Below are 25,147 nucleotides of genomic sequence, written 5' to 3'. Positions count from 1 at the left end.
CTTCGTTCTAAAAGACCCAGTGATAGGCATCTTTGTACGTCAAGGCTTTTTCCAAGGATAACTACATCATTTTGCAAGACACATGGTACATTTGGTAAAAAAGTTTATGCCAATCAGCTTGATTTAATCAGTCACCCAGGTTAGACAAAATAGTAAATTTGGTAGTGTGTACAGATGAAATTACAGTTTAAATCAAGGTTTTCAGTTTTTTATTTAAAATGTAGATTCTTCGATCCTGTCCTCATACAATGACACATAATCTCTCAGAGGAGTTTCTAGTAACTAACACTTTCTGGAGCTCATAGTAAAGTGGAGAATCCCTGGCTGAGACCCCACCGTTATCATTGAGTGGAAAGTGGCATTGTGTGGGAAAGCAGAGGAAAGCTCTGGATTAATGCTAGAAGCCTGGCATGATTGGATTCTACCGCTTACTGGCTGTTTGATCTGTGTAATCATTTACCCTCCCTGGACATTTATTTTCTCAGAATAAATGCTACAGAAAAAGATGTGACAGGGTTCATGAAAGCACTTTTACATCTGCACATCATTGTATAAATGTAAGATAGCTTTATTACTATGCGTGTAGTTAGCACCTGCTATTTAAATAATCCCACCAATGTAATAGAGTCATTTCCTCCTCCATGCAATGTTAAATGTTTTCAAAAATCACCTAACTTTCAAAATAGAAACTGCATTAGAGAATATGGTTGGGGTGACAATCAAAGAGGGAGGGCAGGGTAGCAGTGGCCAACATGGCGGGTCTGAGTTGGACTCAGTAAATGAGAGAAGCTAAGCTCAATAAGACAACAGTGGGCGGTACATGTGCAGAAAATGGAACCCACATGCCTAGGCCCAAGTCTACCTAACACTAACAGAGATCTAGAAGCGATAAAGGCAACAAGCAGATCATAGGAGAGATGTTTCATCTGGAGCAGGAGGCTGAGCCCTGAGATGAGCCCACGAAAAGACAGAAGAGATCATCTTTTCTTTTTTTCCCCTCCTACTTAGCTAGGGAAAAACCTCTTTCAGGCCCTTAATCTAGTTCTTGGTTTTCTCATCAAAAGCCGTTGTTAAAAATAAAATTAGAACAAAAGTTCAAATGTAAACACTTTTTTGAAAAGTGTAACATTTGATCACAGGACTAAGAGCTCGGGAGGGGAAGAGGAAGAAGCCCCTCCGTGAGTGTTTCCACATCACTGATGGAAAGTCCGTAATAACAGCAGAGCACGACCCAGTCATGTGTCTGTGCATAAGAAAGGGGGCATTCTATGTCCCGCTACATGACTTGAAATATCATGAGCTTGCCTATCATTCATTCATTCAGCAGATACTTTAGAAGTACTTTTTAATGTGTTAGATGCTGAGCTAGGTAGACACTGGAGGTACAAGAAAGAGCAAGACTGGTGTTCCTGCTGCCAGGAAGCGATGGCTTGCCTGTCCCTTGCAGCATGTGCTCACTGTAGATTTTTATCAAAAGAGGTCACAGTTGTTCCCTCCCTATATCCACATCCCTTTGCAATCTGCAATGTGATTGGAGCTCTTATCAGCAAGGTGGAGTCAAAAGTGATCAGCAAGGTCACTTTATTTGACCTATAAAAAGCCCAGAAGTGACTTTTGCTACTTCTGACCCTAGACCCCTAGAAGCTTTGCTTTCTTTTCTCTCTTTTTCTCTCAGACCCTGTGACCACCCTGAGAACAAGCCTGGGCTAACACGCTAGGGGATGAGAGTCCACGTGGAGCTGCCCATTCTTGCTGAGTCATTGCTGACAACCCATCTGGTAGCTGATCTCAGAGTGAGCCCAGCTAAAGACCAGAAGAATGGTCTGGCCAAGCCCTGCCTGGATGACTTATCTGTAGAACTGCAAACTAAGTAAATGGAATTTTCAAGCCACTAGATCTTCCAGTGATTTGTTATGCAGCAAAAGCTGACTGGGTAGCTTTTTACTGTTTTAAATATGACTCCAAGTTTATGTGGGGCACAGGGTTTTCTCATAGGGCTCACCAAATTACCTTGATAACGGCCAAATCGCCACTTCACGGACATGGCCTCAGCGTACAGTTGTCAGAATACAGACACCCTGGGAAGGTTTGATATTGCATCTCTGATCTGCAGAATATGAAGTGGGCTAATGTGCTTGAAATCTGACATAGCTGGTGTAATATATTTCTTGGAGAAAATACAAATATAGAGGCAGAACATGAACATTTACAACCCATACAAACTTCAAACAAGCAGTTAAGGGAATGCAAATCCAATTAGCTATGTTCCCTAACATGATGGCTTATGATGTAAAAACAACTCCCACCACTGAACATCTGTCTGTAGGATTCTGGATTTGCACAGCTAATGCAATATGTCCTATAGACACTGCCAGAACGTCTCCGATTTGTCCTTCCAATCATTTTATTATTTTGATATATTGCTGATGCTACCTCCAGAGGCTTGGGCATTGTCCCAGTCATATGAGTAACTGTCTTAATTTTAATGACGACACATTAGTAGAGATTAGCCAAAGGGATCTTTGATTTATCTTGATTTTCCAATATGTCAGAGCATCTTTTCCTCTTTTCCTGGCAGCCTCTCTCCTGTGACCAGCCAGGGCGTTTTTGGGATGGCAGCCAATTTCTGGACTAAAGTGTTTCTGCTGTTACCTGACACTGAAGCTGGTTCACAGAGGCAGCAATGAAGATAAGCCTTAATTGGATTATTTTTAAAGCAGACCTTTTAGTTACTTAGAGCAGAACTCTGCCAATTAGCTTCTTTTCTCCTCGATCTGGTTGTGCAAGAGCCACATGACTGTGAAAATGTGGGATTTGTAAGGGAGTTGAGGGCAGCGTGGGGCAACTAAAGGACACTCAAGCTTCACTCAGAAGAAAACGCCCTGCCAGAAGGGTGGGGGGCTGTGCCTCACCAGAGTGAGGTGAATGGAGGATGGTAAGAGGGGTCAGGTGTGACATTAGGCCTTAGCAGTGGTCCTGGGTCCATGACCAAACAGCCATGCCTGAAAGAGCCCAGCGGGAGAGGGAGCCTCAGGTGGGCACATGAGGAGAAAGAGTCAAAACTTTATAATGGCCATTTTGCTCCACTGGAAATATTGTACTCCAGAGCAAAATATTTTAACCTTAGCGTAGGACTGAGATTTTTAAATTGCCTTCTTTTATATGCTCTCCTCGGGTTCGAGAAACTCTATTTAAATCCCTGCTCTTTTAAACTTACTCGCAAGATTTTGACAGCTACTGAATAGGAGAGCTGCTTAGTAAAAGGAGCAGGTTTAGAGGTCTTGAAAAAAAATAAGAGAAAAGAAGTAGAGTCAAAAATCATTTATTTCTGGCTTTTATTTCTGAAATAGAATTAGAAGTGAGACATAATAAGTTAATAATTTCCCCTTGGCTGGAAGTGGGCTTGCCATCGTTACCTCATGCCCTCTGGTGGGGGGGGGTGTAAGTTCCTGTGTTCATTTCATTTCAGCATTATTGAATATCAGGGGTATGAGGATTAATGTCCCCTGTGACAAGTGCATCTGGGCCATATTACATTAGTCCTGTGGTCAATTAGACAGCGTGAGCCTGGGCTGGGCTGAGTGGCAACATGGGGAATTACGACAGATGGAGCAGGGCCCAGGGGCAGGGAGAGGGAGCATCTCCACTCCCTGGTGGCCAACCCCTCCCTCTGGCTCCTCAGGGACCTGACTTCCTGTTCATTTTCATGGAGCTGTCTGTTCCCACAGTCCCACTCCCGACTCTAGGACTTTATCTGAGGTTCTGATTCTTAGTATTTACTTCACAGGAGGTTTGAATCCAAGTTCTTTGTTAAAAAATTATATAGGCTGCATCATTACTTGGAAATTTATTTACTTAATATTAATAATTAAGCCAAATGTTTGATTGACTTTGTTGGTCAGAGGTCAAATTTTGCCAACCAGTGTCTTAATCAGGTAATATTGACTTGAGGACAATCTTTTCTTTTTCCTCCTTGTTTTCTTGTATGACTCTAATACTGTGTGTAAATCTTAAATTTACTGTGTCGGGATCATCTGTACTTGGAATATATCTTCCCCAAACTAGTCATTCCTCATGATATTATCCCCAACTAGTATGATGACTGTGAAAAAATTATTTAAACAAATAAACAAATAATATATTTGATATTTGTTCAAATAGCAGCATTTACAAACCAAAGCTTAACAAAAATCTTTTATTTTAAAATCTTTTATTCACTGCCGTGAGGCTGACTTGGTGGGAATTCTTGTGATCATGACTATGGTGGGCAAGGCACTAATCCTTTCTCTGTAATTACAGAGCCAGAGAAGGATTGGCTTTTGAGATGTGAGAGGGATATTGGAATGATATCTCCATGTCTAGGAAGAATGAAAAGTATTCTAAATAAGAATTGCTTCTACAATCTGCTGATGTCATTACTTTTACATAGAAGAAAAGGTCTTATAAAAAGTGATTTTTTAGTAGCTTTATAGAATTCTAGTTGTTATATCTTTATATCTAAATGGATATGTATAGTCATATATAAAGAGCAGAGTTCATCTAACAAAGCTCTTCTCTGACACTACGATTACAATTGCTCCCCTCTTCCCTCCAGTTTTACATTGAGCTTCACTTTTCTCATTACTATTCTCTATCAAAAAGATCAAAATCTTTGATTGGCACAAATGATTTTTATGTTATCTATGATTTTTTATGTTATCCCCCCCTAATTCTAGAAACTGCATACCTGATGGTTAGTCCTATCCACTGTATTGGCCGTGGAGGGGTGATCTCTAGTGTTCTGACGAATTCGAGTGGAGTTTTGTTGCTCAATGGTGGAGGAAGTTGGGATACAGAACTCTCTGAAGCATCGTTTAAAGTTTTCATCCAGAAATGCATAAAGGACTGGGTTCAGGCAGCTGTTGGTGTAACCCAGGGCAATGCAGAAGTGCCAAGAAACAGTCTGGAAAGTAGTTTCTGGAATTGTGACCAAGGCTTTAATGATGACGTAAATGTGAATGGGGGTCCAGCAGACGATGAACACAGCCACGACCACCAGCACCATCCTGGTGATCCTTCGAAGGTTCCTGTCCTTTTCTTTGGAGCCAGACAGCATGCGGACACTCTTGAGGCGTAAGATCATGAGTCCATAGCACACTGTGATGATGAGGATGGGCATGACGAAGGCAAAGATGAAAACACAGATCTTCATTAAGTTTTCCCAGTACCAGGTTGGGTGAGAGAATGCAAGGGTGCAATCTATGGAACCTGGAAGGAAGGAATGCAAGGGAACAAAATAGCAACATTGATTTATGTCATCAAGTCTTAATATTGCCATCTTGCTTACTAATTTGTAGCCTTGACCAGAGGCAACTTAAGGCTGTTACTCTACAAGCCAGATTTAAAGAAATTTTGGAAGAAACTCAGTTCTCTGTTGATCTACAAAGAAAGTTAATTTTTTCCCTAAATTTCTCATTTTGTTGTCCTCTTTGATCACATTAAGTTTTTATTCAGTGAACAATTATGGCTGTCTCACCATGAGCGAGACCTTCTATGATAGAATCTAAGTCTCTCTAAAAAATATAATCATTGTCCAAAATTTCTAGGAGACTCCAGCTGATAATATGTTTCCACTCCATTTTTTGATGAGTAATTATTCAGCTACTATTATGTCTAGAAAGATAAATTTGTTATTATATAAAGCCACCTTGAAATTTTAAAACAAGCCTCACTATAATACTATTTGGGTTTAATCTCTAAACTTGAGGGAGGCATATTCTTATCTACCCACAAGTTTGATAAAGTACAAAGAAATCAGAAACAGGTACTATTTCCTTTAAAATGTTTGCTGAGCCTAAAATTATAAAAAAATTCCTATTTCAAAATATTCAGATATTTTTCTGGAAAGAGTAATGAAAATTTCAATTTGACTTAAACATTGGGATACTCCACAAATTCTACTGGACTCACAAGTTTACCAACATACTGGGCTATAAACCCTTCCTCCTTCAGGCCTGCAACGTCGCTCACCATGCCTGTATTTTGTAGTTGCCATGAACATGACAGGAAGACCAATGGCTGAAGAGAGGATCCAGTTACAGACATTGACAATTTTGGCATTTCGGGGAGTACGGAAATCCAGGGCCTTGACAGGGTGGCAGACTGCAATGTAGCGATCCACACTCATGGTGCAGAGGGTGAATATGCTGGTGAACATGTTGTAGTAATCTATGGAGATCACGATCTTGCAAAGGATCGTCCCAAATGGCCACGTTCCCATTAGGTAATTGACACTCTGGAAGGGGAGGGTGCTGGTGGCTAAGGCGTCTGCCAGAGCAAGGTTGAAAATATAGATATTGGTAGCTGTCTTCATTTTGGTGTACCTAGGAGACGAAGGAAAAACGGTGACAGAGTCAGTAAAAGACAACGTGAAATACAAGTAAGCTTCCAACAGTTCATTTGCATGAATCAGTGGAAAGCATTTGAGAGGAGGTATAGAACTTCTTTCTACTATTAGCTTGGCTAATTACAGCCATATGCCTAAGAGCAAAATGTGTAATCTCTCTACCAGTTTTCTTCTCTGTAAAATAGTTACAATAATAGAAGCAACCGGGCTGACGTATTGAGGTTTTGTTTTTATTTTTGTTGTTCTTGTTTTGTTGTTCTTATTGTGCCTCTCAGTGTAACAGGCTTGATAGATGCAGACTGGATAATACTTTCATATATATAAAAAAATTTTAATGTATAGATCATAATTTAATACTATTGGACACTATTAATTTTTTGCGAGCATGTATGTGTTACACACACAGGCACATACCAAGACACAGGCTTTCTTGGGAGTGTAGAGAGAGGCCTCTCACAGAACATAATGCAAAGGAAAAAGGAGTGAGGTGGGGAATACTTCCTGGAACTGCAGATGCCCAAGTTTAATCTTAAAGTATATGAGGATGAGTTCAACAGTTAATAAAAGCAGGTAGGTCATTCCAGGCAGAGAGACAGTAGAGAGAACTCCAACAAAGCCTAAATCTTAAAGGATGTGATGTTACGTGTCTGATAGGACAGGAAGGATCTGATAGGACAGGAAGAGAGAGACCAGCACAGACAATGACGTCTATGCCATGGTTAGAGGAGTAGACTTTATTCAATCCAAGATGGGAAGCCTAAGTTTCTTTTTATTTTTTAATAGCTTTATTGAGGTATAATTGACCATAAATAACATCTAATAAACAAATTGGTAAGTGGTGACATATATATACACTTGTGAAACCATCGCCATAATCAAGCTCAGGGATTGGTAAATAAACCTGTAGACCAATGCTTCTCAACTTTCCTAATGCCACAGCCCTTTAGTACAGTTCCTGTGGGTCACAACACATAGGTTGAGAACTGCTGCTGTAGACCGAATTGGGGCACTTCCTGTTTTGTTTTTAGTTTTTTTTCCAGTTTTTGGCTGGGGCTGGGTTTGAACACGCCACTTCTGGCATATGAGGCCAGCGCCCTACTCCTTTGAGCCACAGGTGCTGCCGGGGCACTGCCTGTTTTTGTAAATGGTTTTATTAGAACACAGCCACACCCTCTTAAAAATCATCTTATGTACAGTTTTTTGGGTTTATTTTAGATTAATATAAGGGCACATATAATTAGGTTACATTGTTTGCAATTGGTAGGTAAAGTCCAAGTTGCATCTGAGGCTTTCACCCAGGATGTGTGCCATATACCCTTCAAAGAATGGAAAAGCAAGCATCCAATGTACTCAATATTAATATGAAACTAGTAGAGGAATGATTACACATCTACAGTTGTTTGGATGCTACAATGGCAGAGTTGAGTGGAACAGAATAGATGGCCTGCCTTGCCTTTTACATGTGCCATGCCCTGATGAAGATAATGAACATATCAATCACTTCACAAGTTTCCTGGTGCAGCTCTTTAATCTTTCCCTCTCACTCCCCCTTTCTCAACCACCACCCCCACTATTCCTTAGGCAATCACTGATCTTACTTTGCTTCTGTCCTTATGGACTCGTTTGGCATTTTCTAGAGTTTCATGCAAATAGAATCATTCAATATGTACTCCTTTTTTGTCTAGCTTCTTTTACTCAGTAAAATTATTTTGAGATTCACTCATGTTCCATGTTTCAAGAATTTTTTCCATTTTATGGTCAAGTAGTATTCCACCACATGGTTATACAGTAATTTGTTAATTCATCCATTGATGGGAATTGAGTTGAATACAGCTTTTGACTATCACAAATTAACTGTTACAAACATTCATGTGTAAGTCTTTATAGAGAAATAGGCCTTTCTTTTTCCTGGGTATCTAGTAATGTTATGTATCTTCAAAGTCTGCAGAAATTAGAATGCCAAGGGGAAGAGATAGGCAGGCACGCTTAGCCACGATAAATTCTATCCAACGGTGAACGTACGTCTTGCACACATTGGACGTCTATTATTTTTAACTTTCCACATACATTTACCGTAATTTAGTAAATAATACTTCAGTTTCACTGTGGGCAGCTCCCTGTTTCCTATTTTTAGACCACATGTTTTGCAATGGGTTCTGTTAGTATTTCAGGGAATGAAGATATGTAGCCATTGGGGCCACGGTTAATGGCCAAGGATGATCTGATGTTCCAACTAGAGTCCATCAGTGTTTTTTCAAGACTTCTTGAGAAAGAGGGCATTAGTTTTCTGACTCAAACCTGAGAAGGTGTATGGTATGTCGTGGTTGGAAAAGCCTGTAAAATGGACCCAAGTCCAGAGAATGTGAATTTGAGATCATACCTAAGGCTACCTTGCTTGGACTTTTTATTCATATATATAGTGCAGTAAATTGTTTTTAAACTTTAGGTTTTCTTTCCTGTTTTTCAGTTACATGAAGTTAGGAGTCTAACTCATTCAGCCCAAGACAGCTGTTGACTGGGGAAGAGAATCCCAGAAGCATTTGGGTACGGCCCTACTTCAGTGTTCCAGGGAAATGTTTGATTTCAATAAATGTCAAGGTTTCACAAATCTCCAATAGTTTGGAATTACATCTTGAACTTTAAAAATTCTGACACCTAAAGCTGGTCTACAATACTTGCAGAAGTCTCACTGTTGCCAAAAGAGGTCCCCATTTTCAGATTTGGGGGTAATTTTTTTTACTTAATTTAGAAGTTTTACTTCCTTAAAAAATTTTACAGGAAAAGGTAGAGAAAGCCATTTAACTAGAATAGACATACCCATTTGATTTTAGTGAAGAATAAATATGGCATGTATAAAAGGATAGATAAGATACTCTAAGGATATAAACAAACAAAAAACAAAATTAAACTGTGATTTTAAGCTTTTGGAATAAGTGGCCTTGATGTTCAAGAAATTTAAAATTTTTTGGTGCTGTTTATAAGCAGAAGTTTCTCCATCAAAGCAGAAAAATAACTTTTGCTAGAACCACTGTTGATTATACAGCTGCATGATCTAAGGGCACAGTCGACCACATTGGCCACTTCTCACCCAGCAGACCTTACTCTGTGAGTCTTGTCTTTAATAGAATGTTTCATGTTAAATAATCAGCTGCCATCCTTTCATGATCAGAACACTTAAGAAAATTGGTATAGAAGGGACATTTCTTAAACTGATAGAGGCCATCTACAGCAAACCCACAGCCAATATCGTATTGAATGGAGTTAAAATGAAATCATTTCCGCTTAGATCAGGAACCAGGCAAGGTTGCCCATTGTCTCCATTGCTCTTTAACATTGTAATGGAAGTTTTAGCCATTGCAATTAGGGAAGAAAAGGAGATCAAGGGTATCCACATAGGGTCAGAAGAGATCAAACTTTCACTCTTCGCAGTTGATATGATTGTATATCTGGAAAACACCAGGGATTCTACTACAAAACTTTTAGAAATGATCAAGGAATACAGCAATGTCTCAGGCTACAAAATCAACACCCATAAATCTGTAACGTTTATATATACCAACAATAGCCAAGCCGAAAAAACAGTTAAGGACTCCATTCCTTTCACAGTAGTGCCAAAGAAGATGAAATATTTGGGAGTATACCTAACAAAGGACGTGAAAGATCTCTACAAAGAGAACTATGAAACTCTAAGAAAAGAAATAGCTGAAGATGTTAACGAACGGAAAAACATACCATGCTCATGGCTGGGAAGAATCAACATTGTTAAAATGTCTATACTACCCAAAGCAATATATACTTTTAATGCAATTCCTATTAAAGTTCCATTGTCATATTTTAAAGATCTTGAAAAAATAATACTTTGTTTTATATGGAATCAGAAAAAACCTCAAATAGCCAAAACATTACTCAGCAATAAAAACACAGCAGGAGGAATCATGCTAACAGACCTGAGACTGTACTATGAATCGATAGTGATCAAAACAGCATGGTATTGGCACAAAAACAGAGAAGTAGATGTCTGGAACAGAATAGAGAACCAAGAGATGAATCCTGCTACTTACTGTTATTTAATCTTTGACAAGCCCATTAAAAACATCCAGTGGGGAAAAGATTCTCTATTTAACAAATGGTGCTGGGTGAACTGGCTGGCAACCTGTAGAAGATTGAAACTGGACACACACCTTTCACCATTAACTAAGATAGACTCTCACTGGATAAAAGATTTAAACTTAAGACATGAAACTATAAAAATACTTGAAGAAAGTGCAGGGAAAACTCTTGAAGGAATCGGCCTGGGTGAATATTTTATGAGGACGACTCCCCAGGGAATTGAAACTATCAAAAATACGTTACTGGGACCTGATCAAACTAAAAAGCTTCTGCACAGCCAAGAACATAGTAAGTAAAGCAAGCAGACAGCCCTCAGAATGGGAGAAAATATTTGCAGGTTATACCTCTGATAAAGGTCTAATTACCAGAATCCACAGAGAACTCAAACGTATAAGCAAGAAAAGAACACGTGATCCCATCTCAGGGTGGGCAAGGGACTTGAAGAGAAACTTTTCTAAAGAAGACAGATGCACTATCTACAAACACATGAAAAAAAGCTCATCATCCTTAATCATCAGAGAAATGCAAATCAAAACTACTTTGAGATATCACCTAACCCCAATAAGAGTAGCCCACATAACAAAATCCCCAAACCAGAGATGTTGGCGTGGATGTGGAGAAAAGGGCACACTTCTACACTGCTGGTGGGAATGCACACTAACGTCCTTCTGGAAGGACGTTTGGAAAATACTTAGAGACCTAAAAATAGACCTGCCATTCAATCCTATAACTCCTTTACTAGGTTTATACCCAGAAGACCAACAATCACAATATAACAAAGACATCTGTACCAGAATGTTTATTGCAGCCCAATTCATCCAATTCAAGTGCCCATCAACCCATGAATGGACTAGCAAATTGTGGTACATGTATACCATGGAATATTATGCAGCCTTAAAGAAAGATGGAGACTTTACCTCTTTCATGTTTACATGGATGGAGCTGGAACATATTCTTCTTAGCAAAGTATCTCAGGAATGGAAGAAAAAGTATCCAATGTACTCAGCCTTACTATGAAGCTAAATTATAGCTTTCACCTGAAGGCTATAACCCAACTATAGCACAGGACTATGAGGAAAGGGCCAAGGAAGGGGAAGGGAGGGGGGAGGTTGGGGTGGAGGGAGGGTAATGGGTGGGGCCACACCTACGGTGCATCTTAGAATGGGTACAGGCAAAACTTACTAAATGCAGAATACAAATGCCTACATACAGTAACTAAGAAAATGCCATGAAGGCTACGTTGAATAGTTTGATGAGAATATTTCAGATTGTATATGAAACCAGCACATTGTACCCTTGATTGCACTAATGTACACAGCTATGAGTTAACAATTAAAAAAATAATAATCAGCTGCTTTACAGTCAGGTTTCTGACTCGTCATCCTTCTAATCTTTTCTTCAGGCTTATCTTAGCTCTATTTACAATATGTTTATGCTTATTTCGGTTAAAAAATCCTTGCCTTTCTCAGAATGAGGTGTTTATAAAACAAAATTAGGTATGAATCCTTCATCTTAAGTGGAAAATTGTGGGCCAGGCTTGGTGGCTCGTGCCGGGAATACCCCAGCCCTTTGGGAGGCCAAGGCAGGAGGGTCACTGGAGACAAGGAGTTTGAGACCAGCCTGGGCAACACAGTGAGACTCTGTGTGTATAAAAATACAAAAGAAAAATTCCCTGAGTGTGGTGCAGCACACCTGTAGTTCCAGCTACTCAGGAGGCTGAGGTGCGAGGATTGCTTGAGGCCAGGAATTGGAGGTTATGCTTACCGTGAGCTCTGATCAGTCCTCTGCATTCTAGAAAAGATAACTAATTTAGACTGGGTCTCAAAAAATAAAAGCCACAAAAGAAAGTAAAAGTGTGCTAAGGCATATGTTAAAATAATTACCTTATTAATCATTCTACAGTGTTTATATGTTTCAAAACATCACTTTGTATAGTGATGTTTTATATGTTTATGTTGGTTTAAAAAGTAAAATAAAAATAGTAAAAGGAAAAGTGAGTATTTATAGCGCAGTGCCTGTGGCTCAAAGGAGTAGGGCACTTGCCCCATATATTGGAGAGGTGGCAGGTTCAAACCTGACCCTGGCCAAAAAACTGCAAAAATAAAAAAAGGAAAGAAAGAAAGAAAGAAGGAAAGAAAGAAAGAAAAAGAAAAGTGAGTGTCTATAAGAACGATTTCAATGAGCATTTTACAGGAAGAATGCTGTTTTAATTTTTTCCACTTATTTAAAGATAGCCAGCATTTTCCTCCCAATTATTCATGCTTTGAATGCAGCAACATATAAAAGGGGGGTCAGCAACTTCGTAGTTATGTGAAAGAGAATTACATGAGACTAAAGGTTTGGGAGTTCCAGCTGCCTAGGGTGTATAGCCCAAGGCTTCAATCTGAAGAGAAGGTCTGGTCAGGAAATGGGTAATGTGAACCAGCGAATACAAGCTTTTCATTTTGCTCTGTTCTGATGTGGTAGCCTGAAGGTTGCCCTGGCAAAGTCAAATGCATGCTGAGAGTCACACTACAGGGTCCCATGGAGGTGTACAAACCAGAGTTAGCAAACCAGCCAAAGAGGGGACTTAAAGCAAGAATTACCCTTGCTGGTTAGTACTTGAGTGGGTCTGAGTAGACCTACTAGTTATTAAAACACAATCTTTTTTCTAGCCTTTCTGCCTATTGTATTGCTTCTTCTTTTATTTTTTCTTTTTGAGATAGTATCTTACTCTGTCACCCTGGCTAGAGTACAGTGGCATTATCACGGCTCACTGCAACCTAAAAAAACCTGGGCTCAGGTGAGCCTCCTGGCTCAGCCTCCTGAGTAAATGGGACCACAGGTGTGCACCAGCATACTTGGATGAGTTTTAAATTTTTTATAAAGACAAGATCTTAGTATGTGGCCCAGGCTAGTCCTAAACTTCCGGCCTCAAGGGATCCTGCTGTCTCGGCCTCCTGAAGTGCTGAGATCCTGGCATGAACCACCGCCCGTGTTGTTGTTTATTACTGGGCTATAAATGTGTTTCATGGCAGGGTGGGCAAAGTGAACTGGGTGGGATGTGTGATGTCCTTGGAGAGTCCTGCCTGAACTCATGGGGCCTCCTAACACTGACCATTCCTATCATACTCACTTAAATGTGTCTCCCTTTTAAGCAGTGGCCCAAGCTGTTTTTTCTTTCTAATTATCCCACTGACATTTTTGTAGAAGGTATTTCTTTAAAGGTGTTCTAGGCTGCTAAATTTGTTCATTTATGAGTCTAAATGAATTACCAAGCAGTTCTTTTTTTTTTTTAAAGCAGTTGTATTTTTCTCAAGACCTTCAATGTTTGAGCCATCAGAATGATTTTACGGAGCCTTTAGAAGCTGTGGTAGGGAAGAGGTGTTATGAAGGCCATTTTGTTGGCAGCTCAACTATTCCCTGAAGTTGTATTTATGCTTTTGTTTTTAAATGTCTTTCTCTTTTATGGTTATAAAATAATTTCTATGTATCTTCAGACTTTTTTTCATCTTATTTCTCCAAGCATTACTACCAAATTTTGACCAACTTGTACTAAATGAAGCTGCACTGAATAAATTACTTGTGTATAACCTGTGAGCTTTGTGACCTTTGTTTTTGAGTTAACTCTTTAAACCTCTAATTCCAGGTTATTATTTAGACGAAGAAAATGGTTAAATGAGCATCTGGCTGAATGTCTCCATTATGATCCCTTCCATTCGGATATCCCAGGTGTGTGCCTATGGGGGTCAGGGGAGAGAAGAGGACGGGTTCTAAAATAGCAAAACAATGCCAAAACAAGTGATATGGAAAGACACCATATATTAGTTATATGCAATTAGTAACATTCTCCATGGTCTTAGTGAAAGAGGGAAGAGGGGGTTTCTCATTTTGCTGTAAAATGTTCTTAAACCACTCGTTTACATTTGTTTCAAAGTATTCTTATGCGGTTAATGACCACATTTTCAATGAGCTAACACAGAAGGTATAAAAAAAAATCTATACACAATTTAAGACAGAAAAAAACTTAAAAAATTGTAATACTGAAATCACATTTGACTTCTGTCATTGCAAGAAATGTAAGGTAGAATATCTCTTACAAGCGTTCTTGGTATACATTGAGTATTCAACTTTAATACACTTTTTCCTTCAAAAATGTGTATACTTTTGGGAGAGCACCCCCTACATAATATTAATGAATGGAGACAGTAGTGATCTCAGCCCTCTGAGCCTCGAGGGGACTATTGTTTGCTAGTTTGCTTCTAAAGAGACCACAGAAAAAGGATTCCAGGAAGTGAAAGGAAGAGGCATCTCTTCCCAGAGGTGAAGTGGCTGTTTCTGTCTCTTGGTGTCACCAGAGTGGGGTGACCATCAGCAGCTTCTCGTTTGAGCATTAATCTCTTTCTGTCCACACCCTCCTCATCTTTCTTTTCTTTTTCAACCTTCTTTCTTCCTCCTCCACGTCCCCTTCTTGGCAAATGACGGGGCAAGTGTCTTTCAGACAGAGCAAGGGAAAGTTTGGCTTTTGGGGGAGCCATGATGACATTTGTACATAGAAGCTATGAAACTGAGTAACTGATCATATCTTTATTTTTGCATCTGGTGCTAACCAATCAGAGTAAAACTTGTGTCTCCCTTTAATAATAGTGTAGAATCTAATGGTATACATTAGATTGTCCCAACTTTCCTGCTAATCTCTTCACTTTTGGTTTCTATTTGCCGATTTTCTTTTTTATTTCTTTTATTTTACTGTATGCGTTCTTGTAAGGCTCTTCAAAGCCTCATTTTAGAATTGGAAGCTGAAGCGGAGGATGGGGAGAACATAGCCAGGCATCAACCTGCCACTCCTCTGGATACAGGAAGGGTAATAAAAAGACAGACGCTGCCACTGTAGCCAAGAGACTTGGCTTAGCCATTTTGGATTATGCTTTTTGGGAGTGCTTATTTCCTGCTTTATTAGATTTCTGAAAATTTTACTTCAAAACATGAATGGCACTTATCGGAAGTTTATATTGAAGATCATGTTTTGATTTTATGATTCTCATATTCTGTGTTAAATATTTAAGTATCATAGGAAAAATATTACAATGCTATATTCTCTGATGTATCAAAGCTATAACTGAATGAAATAGTCTTACCTGTAACATTAGGCTTTTGTTTTCAAATTTATGAAATATGTATTTATTGGATGGAATGACTTTGAAAACAGCATCAGAGCATTCACTTTAGGAACTAGAGCTTTTTGGTTCATAGATGACAACGTTCTGCTTTTATTCTAAAGCCCTGATATTTAGAACATAGTTACAGCTTAGCTTTCAAATTTAGAACTTCTAAGAGAAAAAACGTTTTATTTTGTACTTGAGGATCTGGGAGTTTTATGCACATAAAATAATCAAGTATGCATTATCAGCAACTTTAGATAATGGTATAGCCCTAGGTATTTCTTTAATATGGAAGGAATAAAAAAAGGCTGTAACCTTGAAATATGATAAAAACAATTTTACCATCACTGATATTAGAAAACTGTTTTTTTGTATAAGCTCAAGAACATGCCACAGATTATACATTTTATTAACAGGATGTAGACATATAATCACACAATGTAGATAAGAATGAAAATTATCATGAAGGGAAAGTCAATTCAGATAAAAATAGAGGAAAATTATCCATTTAGCACAGACTCCAATCAATTCCATTCAACAGCAAATGCTTATCAAATGAAATTGAATAAAGAAATAAGGGTTTGAATTATTTTATTTAATTGTGACAACATAAAACAATTTTCCTTGGAGAACTCTGAAATTTTTGAAGTAAAAATGAAGAGGAAATAATTTGTTTTCACCTTGCTAGTTCATCATCAAATTAAAAAGAGCTTTGGTCATAGAAGGTCATAGAATAATGAGAAGTAGGATCTGAAAGAGACTTTGAGGACTACACCGTGCTCTATGTTGAAGGACCTGAGAGAGGTACAGATATCTGGGGCTCTTCCCTCTGTAGACTCCCCCTAAAACTAACGTGTGCCTTCTATACTGTGCTATGAGCTGTGTATGCTTCAGGGAGGGCGCTGCAAGTAATGCTGTAAATAGTATGGCCCAGCAGTATCCTGCCTGCTAAGTCAAGGTGAACATCCAAAGTTTTCTTTTCTTCCTTTCCAAGATGGCTGTGCTGAGGGCCTTTGGGACATCTTGAGACATTTTCCCATTCATGTTGAGTGCTGTAACAGAATCATAGCTGTTAGCTGGGTTCGTTCTGTATCCTTTGCTTCATTCTCTTGCGTTCCACTGTTTGAATCTGTCAGTTCTGTGTGACTGACTCTCAAACTCTCTCTCCCGAGTTCTGCATTTCCTACTTGGACAGCTGAACGTGCTTGTCCTGAGGGCTGCTCAAAGGCAACACTTGTCAATCCTTGGCACTTATTCTTTCCCACCCCTTCGCCACCATCACAACCGTTACCACCATCAAAACAATGAGAAGAGTGACCTAATTTAAGAAGCTATAACAAATAGGGAATTAAGATAATTAAGAAGACAGATTAATAAAACTATTTTTTTTTTTTTAGAAATAGGGAGTAAAAGAGGAAGGGCCTAATATGACTCCCAAATTTCTAGCATGGAAGAATGGACAGATGGTAATATCATTATCTAACAGAGAAGGAAGAGAAGAAAAGCAGATCTCGTGTTGATAGAAAGTTCAACTTTGAATATTTTATGTGGTGGGACCAAGGAGATGTGTTCGTTAAGCAACTAAATACATGTCTGCATTTTAGCTGGAACAATTCAGCCCCAAGTCACCAGACTCATGCAAGTGGATGAGTTTGTTTTGTGGTATGATGCAGAATAGGAAAAATGCCGAAGACACAGAGGCAAAGGTTGGGGGAGGGGAGGGGATATGCAGGTACTATACAGGCCTCATCAGAAATATGTCTGTGGGAGAGAAATGACTTTGGAGATTTCAGAGGCAGGAGCTGGTGTGTGGGAAAGTTTTCTTAGCAGCTCACGTTCTTGTAAGTGGATTGATTTGATTGATCAATATCAGTCAAAACAGTTCTTTTCTATCATGCAGTTGATTATACAGTGTAAAATATAATATTCAGGCTTGGCGCCTGTAGCTCAGTGGTTAGAGTGCCTGCCACATACACTGGGGCAGGCGGGTTCAAATCCAGCCCAGGCCAGCTAAACAACAATGACAACTACAACAAAAAAATAGCCGGGTGTTGTGGCAGGCACCTGTAGTCCCAGCTACTTGGGAGGCTGGGGCAAGAGAATCGCTTAAGCCCAAGAATTGGAGGTTGCTGTGATCTGTGATCTGTGATGCTACGGCACTCTACTGAGGGTGACATAGGGAAACTTTGTCTCAAAAAAAAAAAAAAATCTTCATGGGCTATAACTCATTTGATGGCAATTGTTTGAAAAATTATCAGAATTTTTTTGCATTTGAAAGCATTTTTGTTGCAATACTACACCCAGGAGTATCTCTCTACATGAAATCACATATTTTATGCATCTTGACATTGAATCACATTTTATTTATAGGGTACCTATTTTCCTAATAAATCTTACAGGAATTCTTTCCATCAAGATTACTATAAGAAATAATAGAAATAGACATGAATTAAAAAAGTAAATAGAGAGTGAGGATCTAAAGGGAGATGTAGAAAACTCTCTTAAGATATTTTGGTACAAAGAGGGACAGAAAGGGATGTGAGTTCGAGGAAGTCTTTTTTTTTTAAAGTATAATTTGATGGATTAGAAAATGTGTGTGTGTTATTGAGCCATGTAGGGACGGGAATGTGAAGAAGCAGGGGAAAGGAGGGTGCTAGTGGGGGAATGTCCTTGAGAAACTGAGTGAGGTGGGACTCGGGGGACATGTACGGTGCTGGGTCAGTTCTGAGCATTGCTGGCAACCAAACTTAAAATAGGCTGCAGATACAGAAAAGGCTTCGAGCTTCATGGATGACTTTTATGCCTGCTTTTATTTTTTTTCATTGAAAGCCTCCTTTATTTTTCTGTTTTGTGATTTCTGCTTCTATTTTTCTTTTCAGCAAAGCTTCTAGAAATAATCTGTATTCACTGCCAAGAGTTCCATTGGGTAGGCCCACAATAAATATTTATTAAATGAACAAATGAAGTAAAGCCCTAAAGAATCAACAAAAGGGGGTGATAGAGAAAGGAATGGGGGAGGTCTAGAGGGGAGGTGAGCAGGCAAGTGAAGGAAGGTGAAGAAACATTCTCTTGACAGTATTCAGCGCTCATGCGAGATTTGTTGTCCACAGAGCAAGTGGTTAGGAAGGTGCACTGGACAGCTCAGTGGTGAGGGAGGTATAGGTCAGATTCAGGGTCTGGGAAAGAAGAGGTGCTGGTCTGAAGGGCAGGGATTCTTGCAGGGGAGCTGTGAAGTTACTGATGATGACTAGTTTTCGGGTAGAATTACGGAAGGCTGAGCTAACACTTAGGTAGAATAAAATATCACGAGTGACCCAGTTGAATACCACCTCCTTCCTGATGTCTCTCGACCTTCCCATGGGCGCCATGTCCCAGGACCATGAGCTCCGCTAAGGGTGGCCTGGTGACTGCTGCTGCCGCCACCACTTCTTATTGCTCTTATTCTTGTTTTTCTTCTTCTGCTTTTCCTCCTTCATTTAACGTTTTGCATTTTAGTTATGGATGGATATCTTTTTTTAGCACATGTGATTCATTAAATGCAAGTATTGAGTCAAATTTGTCTTTTTGCTATCCAATTTTAAAATTAATTCTTATTAATTTACCATGACAGTTAAAGACCCCTTTGTGCCCTAGCTCTAATACCACATGCTTCCCTTTTCCTCAAAAATGTACTGTTACATTGCTTTTACAAAAATGTATTGTTACATTGCTTTTATAATAAATATATGTATCCTTAGAAAATGTACAATGCTTCATTATTTATTCTCTTAGCTCAAATAGTAGCGTACTCTCTCTCTATAAACCTTTATATGTATCTATGTATGTACGTATACAGAGACACACGGGTAGAATCTCTGTAAGTTGACCACCCAAGGGACTGTAACTGGTCAACATATGGAAGTGATCAACGTAAGGAACTTGGCCTACTGTGCTGATACATATGTGTGGTGCATGTCCGGTCTATGAAAATTAGGTCAACATAATGAGGTGGCCAATGTAGAGAGGAGGTCAGTTATAAAAGTCCTACTGTGTGTGTGTGTGTACTTACTTTAACTTTAGTAAGCAGTGTAATTCAGGGAGCTCTCCATCTTAACACCCATAGACCTAATATGTCTTTAAAAAATAGCTTTGTTATAGCATTTTACATGCTTTCTCCATTTTATGTATGCTTTTTGCTAATTGGCATTTATGTTCATTCTCCCTGTATATTAAAAATGCAGCACTGGTGTTCCTGCATCTGTCCCCTAGTGCTGATGGGTAGGATTTTCTCTGGGCTGGCAGGTAGATCATAGAGGGTGCACATTTCTGTTAAAGAGAGTCACCCAAATTACCCAGTGCAGTGATTATCCTCCCACCTGAGGAAAGGATAAAATTCTGGTTCCTACATCCTCCCAATAATTTTTTTTTTCTTTTTTGAGACAGAGTCTCACTTCGTTGCCCTCGGTAGAGTGCTTGGCATCACAGCTCACAGCAACCTTCAGCTCTTGGGCTTAGGTGATTCTCTTGCCTCAGCCTCCTGAGTAGCTGGGATTACAGGTGCCTGCCATAATGCCCGGCTACGTTGTTGTTGTTGTTGTTGCATTTTGGCCGGGGCCCTGTTTAAGCCTGCCACCCTCCGTATATGGGGCCTCTGCCCTACTCACTGAGCCATAGGCACCACCAGATCTTCCCAATAATTTATTTATGTTAAAAAATTTAAATATCTACAAATCTTATGAGTGACAGGTAATATCTCCTTACTGATTCCGCGAACCGTTTACTGATCAGAAGTTGAAAATAATTTTGTACGTTTCTTGGTCAATTGTATGGACTCTTCTATGAATTCATTTTTGTCTTCTGAGCATTTTTATTGGGGTATGTTGTCTTATTGACTTTACGAGGTTAAAATATATACTGCAGATATTCCTTCTAAGACTACTACCATTTATTTAACTTTATTTGTGATGTTTTTTGTTCCTTAGAGGTATTAAATTTTAACGTGCTATGGTGTGTGTGTGTGTGAATGTGTTTCTCATAAAGGCATTGCCTTATTCTGAGGTTATTAAAAATGATCTCTGAAATTGCCTGTTAATAATTTAAAAATATTGATACCTTCAGAGTGTTTTTTAAACTTTATACTATAAAAATTATATGTGTTCACTGGATAAATAAATCAAACAGTACAGAAAGTACAAAGAATAAGCTGAAGAAGAATAAGCTGAATCCTACTATCTGGAGATAGTATTTTGGAGAACATGCATCCAAACGGCTCCTTGATGTACATGAGCAGAGTAACGATTAGAATACTGCCTGCATAAATGTATTCATAATCTATGTATAAATGACTTAAAAAAAAAAAAACCTCAAAAAAAAAATAAAGCCCCTAAGTTAAGGTGATCCAAAGTAATTAAAAACACCTTGAGCCAGATGGAAATTTTAAATAAAAGGTATATTAAAAAAAAAAAAAGAATATGAATGCCTGGTGCTGCACTAGGTAATATACAAAGTTGATGGAACCGTCACGTTACCATCACCCCACTCCCATTTTACAGATAGGAAAACTAAGCCTCAGAGAAATCAACTCCCTTCCACCAAGTTGGAAAGCTAGTAAGTAACAGATTGGGTTTACCACTCAGCCTCCCTCTAACAGACAGGGGGAGTCTTTTAAAGTCAGGGCTGAGTCTTACAATTGTTCCAAGCCTCATGCATAGGAGGCACTCAAAAATGCTTTTTAAATTTGATTATATAAGGAGATATCACCTTTATAATTGAAATACACCCGTGTGATGAAAATCACCAATCTTTCTTATCCCATGTCATTCCTAATGCTCATGAGATAACTTTTGATGCTTGTAACTGATCATTATTTACTTCAATATCTTTAAATAATGTGCTTTCAGTGTGCACTGAGGATGTAATGTCTAAAATACTTAGTTTGGCTTGATGTTCAAAGCAGCTGGGCACTTTGGAAATACTTCTCCCTTCCTTGTCTTCACTCCAGTTGCATTAATGAGAACTCTTCTTCTGAACCCTCTCTCTTGTAGTACTTGTTATCTTATCTCTTTGTGTGTGTGTGTGCGTGTGTGTGTGCTCTTGAATTTCATTAAAATCTACTGAGAATTTTACAAAAAGATTTATTGTGCTCGACACTCAGAGTGCCCTCTAGTTCAAAGCCTCACCAATTTTTTTTAGTTATAGGAAATTTGGGGCTGGATCATTCCTTAAATAGTGCCTCTCTTCCATTTCCTGCGTTCTCTACTTTTAATGGATAAACAACAGCTTCTCTGTGTCAGTCCTTCTGGCATCTTATTTGTCTCTTCACACTCTCCATTTTTATTCCATCTACTACATTTTCACAGCTTATTAACATGCTCTTCATCTTCATTCTATTTCTCAGTTCACTCCTAAAATTTTGAATGCCAAACAGTATGATGATTATTTTCAAGATTTTTGATTTGTTTCTTTATGTAACATTTATGCATCAAATACTGTTCCGCCTGCTTTACAAATGTTAAATAATTTAATCCTCATACCAAGGCTATGAGGTAGGTATTGTAACCAACTGTCTCCATTTTACAGATGAAAAAACTAAGATTGATGAGGCAATTCGCCCTAGGGACACCCAGCTAGCAATTGCGGTGCTAGGCTACAACCCCAGGTTGCCTAAGTCCTTAGCTGCTGGGCTTTTCATGTAATTTATTATTTGTTTACTTAGAGATGAGGTCTTACTCCATCACCCAGGCTGGAGTGCAGCACCACGACCAGAGCTCACCCACAGCCTCAAACTCGTGGGCTGGAAGGCTTCTCCAGCCTCAGCCTCCTGAGTAGCTGGGAAGTATCACCATGCCTGGCTTTGAATGTTAATAGCTACCTCTTATTATTTTAAAATTGCTTGTTCCTATTTCATAGAAACAATGCTTTCCTTTTTCTTTCTAAAGATATTAAATATAATTTATTGTAAAATTCTTGTGTGGTTACTTTTGAATTCTGTTTCCTCAAGTGTAAATTCTTCTGTTTATTGTGTTCCTGTCCTTAGCCCTGGTGTCCTTCATGGTGTGGTCATTCATCAACATTATGATAACTGGTTTTGAGATTATCCTCAAAGTTAACATTCTTTAGTAGACTGTTCTCTACTAAACAGAGTGAAGAGTTGGAATCAGCTCCTGGGCCTTGTGCACCACACAGTTTCAGTGAGAAAGGAAGATGAGATGGGCTGGAGGTGGATGTAACATACGAGAGGCTCCTCATTTCATTTTGACTGTTCTACTCAGGAGAGTTGCTTGCTATCCCAGGTACAGCCTAGTAGCTCTTCCCCAAGCTCTGCTTCAGTTTCATAATGGATGCTGTCTCTTCTCTCTGGCCTGTAGGCCAGAAGATACAAAAGCATCAACCAATACGGCAGCTGCCACTGTGGAAATATGCCTCATTGAAAGACATAAAACTGGAAAAGAAGAAGCAAAATGATCTCTGTTTCAGATGATATAATTTTCTACTTAAGAAACTACAAAATTTCACAAAACTGACTTGTTAGAATTAATACATGTGCATGAATTCAGCAAAGTAGCAGTATACAAAGCCAGTGCAAAAATCTGTTGTGTTTTTATCCTGTGTGCAAACAATGAACAATCTGAAAAGGAAATTAGGAAAAAAGTTTTATTTACAATAGTGCTTCAAAAATAAGGCACTTAGTAATTAACTGAACCCAGGAGGTGAAGAGCAATGAAAACTAGTAAACATTTTTGTCAATGAAAACTACAAAACATTACTGGTGGAAATCAAAGAAGATGTTAATAAATGGAAAGAAAGCCCATGTTTATGGATTAGAGATGTAGTATTGTTAAGATGTCAATGCTACCCATGGTGATCTATAGATTCAATGCGATCTTTATTCTAATTCCAATGAAGTTTTTGCTGAAGTAGACAAATCCATCCTAAAATTCATATGGCATCTCAAGGGAACCAGAATAAATAAAAAAATCTTCAAAAAGAACAAACCTGAAAGGCTCACATTTTCTGATTTAAAACTTACCTCAAAGCTGTAATAATGAAAACAATGTGGTACTGGCATAAAGACAGACTTACCACCAACTGAAAAGAGAATCCAGAAATAAACCCTTGTATATATGATCAAATGATTCTCAACAAGGGCTCCAAGATCACTCAATGGAGAAAGGACAGTCTTTTCAACAAACAGTGTTTGGAAGCCTAGATATTCATGTGCAAAAGAATGAGAATGAACCCTTACCTAACATGATATATAGCAATTAACTTAAAATGGACCAAAGACCTAAATAAAAGCTTTTAGTATATAGCAATTAATTTAAAATGGATTCATCAACAATTTATGATAACTGGTTTTGAGATTATCCTCAAAGTTAACATTCTTTGGTAGAGTATAAAACTCTTAGAAAAAATAGGGCAAAACCTTTACATTATATTTGACAATGATTTCTTGGATATGACACTAAAGACACAGGCAACAAAAGCAAACATTGGATTTCATGAAAATGAAAACTTTTACACACTATCAACGTAGTGAAAAGACAATCTACAGAATTGGAAAAATATTTGCAAATCATATATCTGGTTAGGGATTCATATCCAGAACATATAGAAAACTCCTAATACTCAGCAACAAAAAACAACCTGATTAAAAAATAAACCAAGGACCTGAATGGACTTTTCTCCAAAAGGATGAAATGAATGGACAATAAGCACATGGAAAGATGCTCAATGCCATTAATCATTAAGGAAATGAAAATCAAAACCATGATGAGATACTATCTCACACCAATGAGGATGATTACTATCAAATGAAACAGGAAGTAACCGGTGTTGGTGAGGTGGAAATGTAGAATTACCGTATGATCTAGCAATTGCATTTGTGGCTATATACATGTACACTCAAAGGAATTCAAACAAGGGTCTCCAAGAAAAATTTGCACACCCCAAGTCATAGCTGCATTATTCATAATTACTAAAACATGGAAGTAACTTAAGTCCATTAACAGAGGAATGCATAAGCAAAATGTGGTACGTGCATGCAATAGAATATTATTCAGCCTTCAAAAGGATGGGAATTCTGACACATGGTACACTGTGGACGACCTTTGAGGACATTATTTAAAGTGAAGATAAATACTATCTTTGAAACGATTTCCTGGAGCTTGAGGGAGGAAAAACTGGGGAACTGTTATTTAATGAGTATAGAGTTTCAGTTTTGCAAGATGAAATGTATTCTGGAGATGGATGGTGGTAATGATTGCACAATGATACAAGCAAACTTAAGATCACGGAATTGTATACTCAAAAATAGTTAAGATGGAAATTCTATGTTGTGCGTATTTTACCACAATAAAAATATGAATTAGAGTAAAAAAAAGTCAGAGGCAGAATTTAAATCCATACATATCTGTTTTTTAATAAAGTTGATGGTCTTTGCTACTACATCACACCGGTGGTGTATGTGCACCATGAAATAAAGCTATGTGCATGGTAATCAGTTTTACAAAATATAATAAGGTTTACAAAG

The 25,147-nt window shown here is 38.5% G+C and overlaps 1 protein-coding gene across 2 annotated transcripts in view; it reads right to left on the bottom strand.

The window, feature by feature from the left end:
- Positions 1-25,147, bottom strand: part of OPRM1 (opioid receptor mu 1) — a 58,333-nt gene that overhangs the window by 11,262 nt on the left and 21,924 nt on the right. The window contains exons 2-3 of one of the 2 annotated variants that reach the window (XM_053591328.1): positions 6,010-6,362; positions 4,727-5,247 (exon numbers count right to left, since the gene is read on the bottom strand). In XM_053591328.1, the coding sequence (XP_053447303.1) occupies positions 4,727-5,247; positions 6,010-6,362 (874 nt within the window). Of the gene's footprint in view, positions 1-4,726; positions 5,248-6,009; positions 6,363-25,147 lie in introns of those variants that run through there. The other variant, XM_053591329.1, reaches the window with a different exon arrangement.

Source organism: Nycticebus coucang, chromosome 5 (assembly GCF_027406575.1).
Source record: "Nycticebus coucang isolate mNycCou1 chromosome 5, mNycCou1.pri, whole genome shotgun sequence".
Lineage (NCBI taxonomy): Eukaryota > Metazoa > Chordata > Mammalia > Primates > Lorisidae > Nycticebus > Nycticebus coucang.
This window is presented reverse-complemented; position numbering and strand designations above follow the sequence as displayed.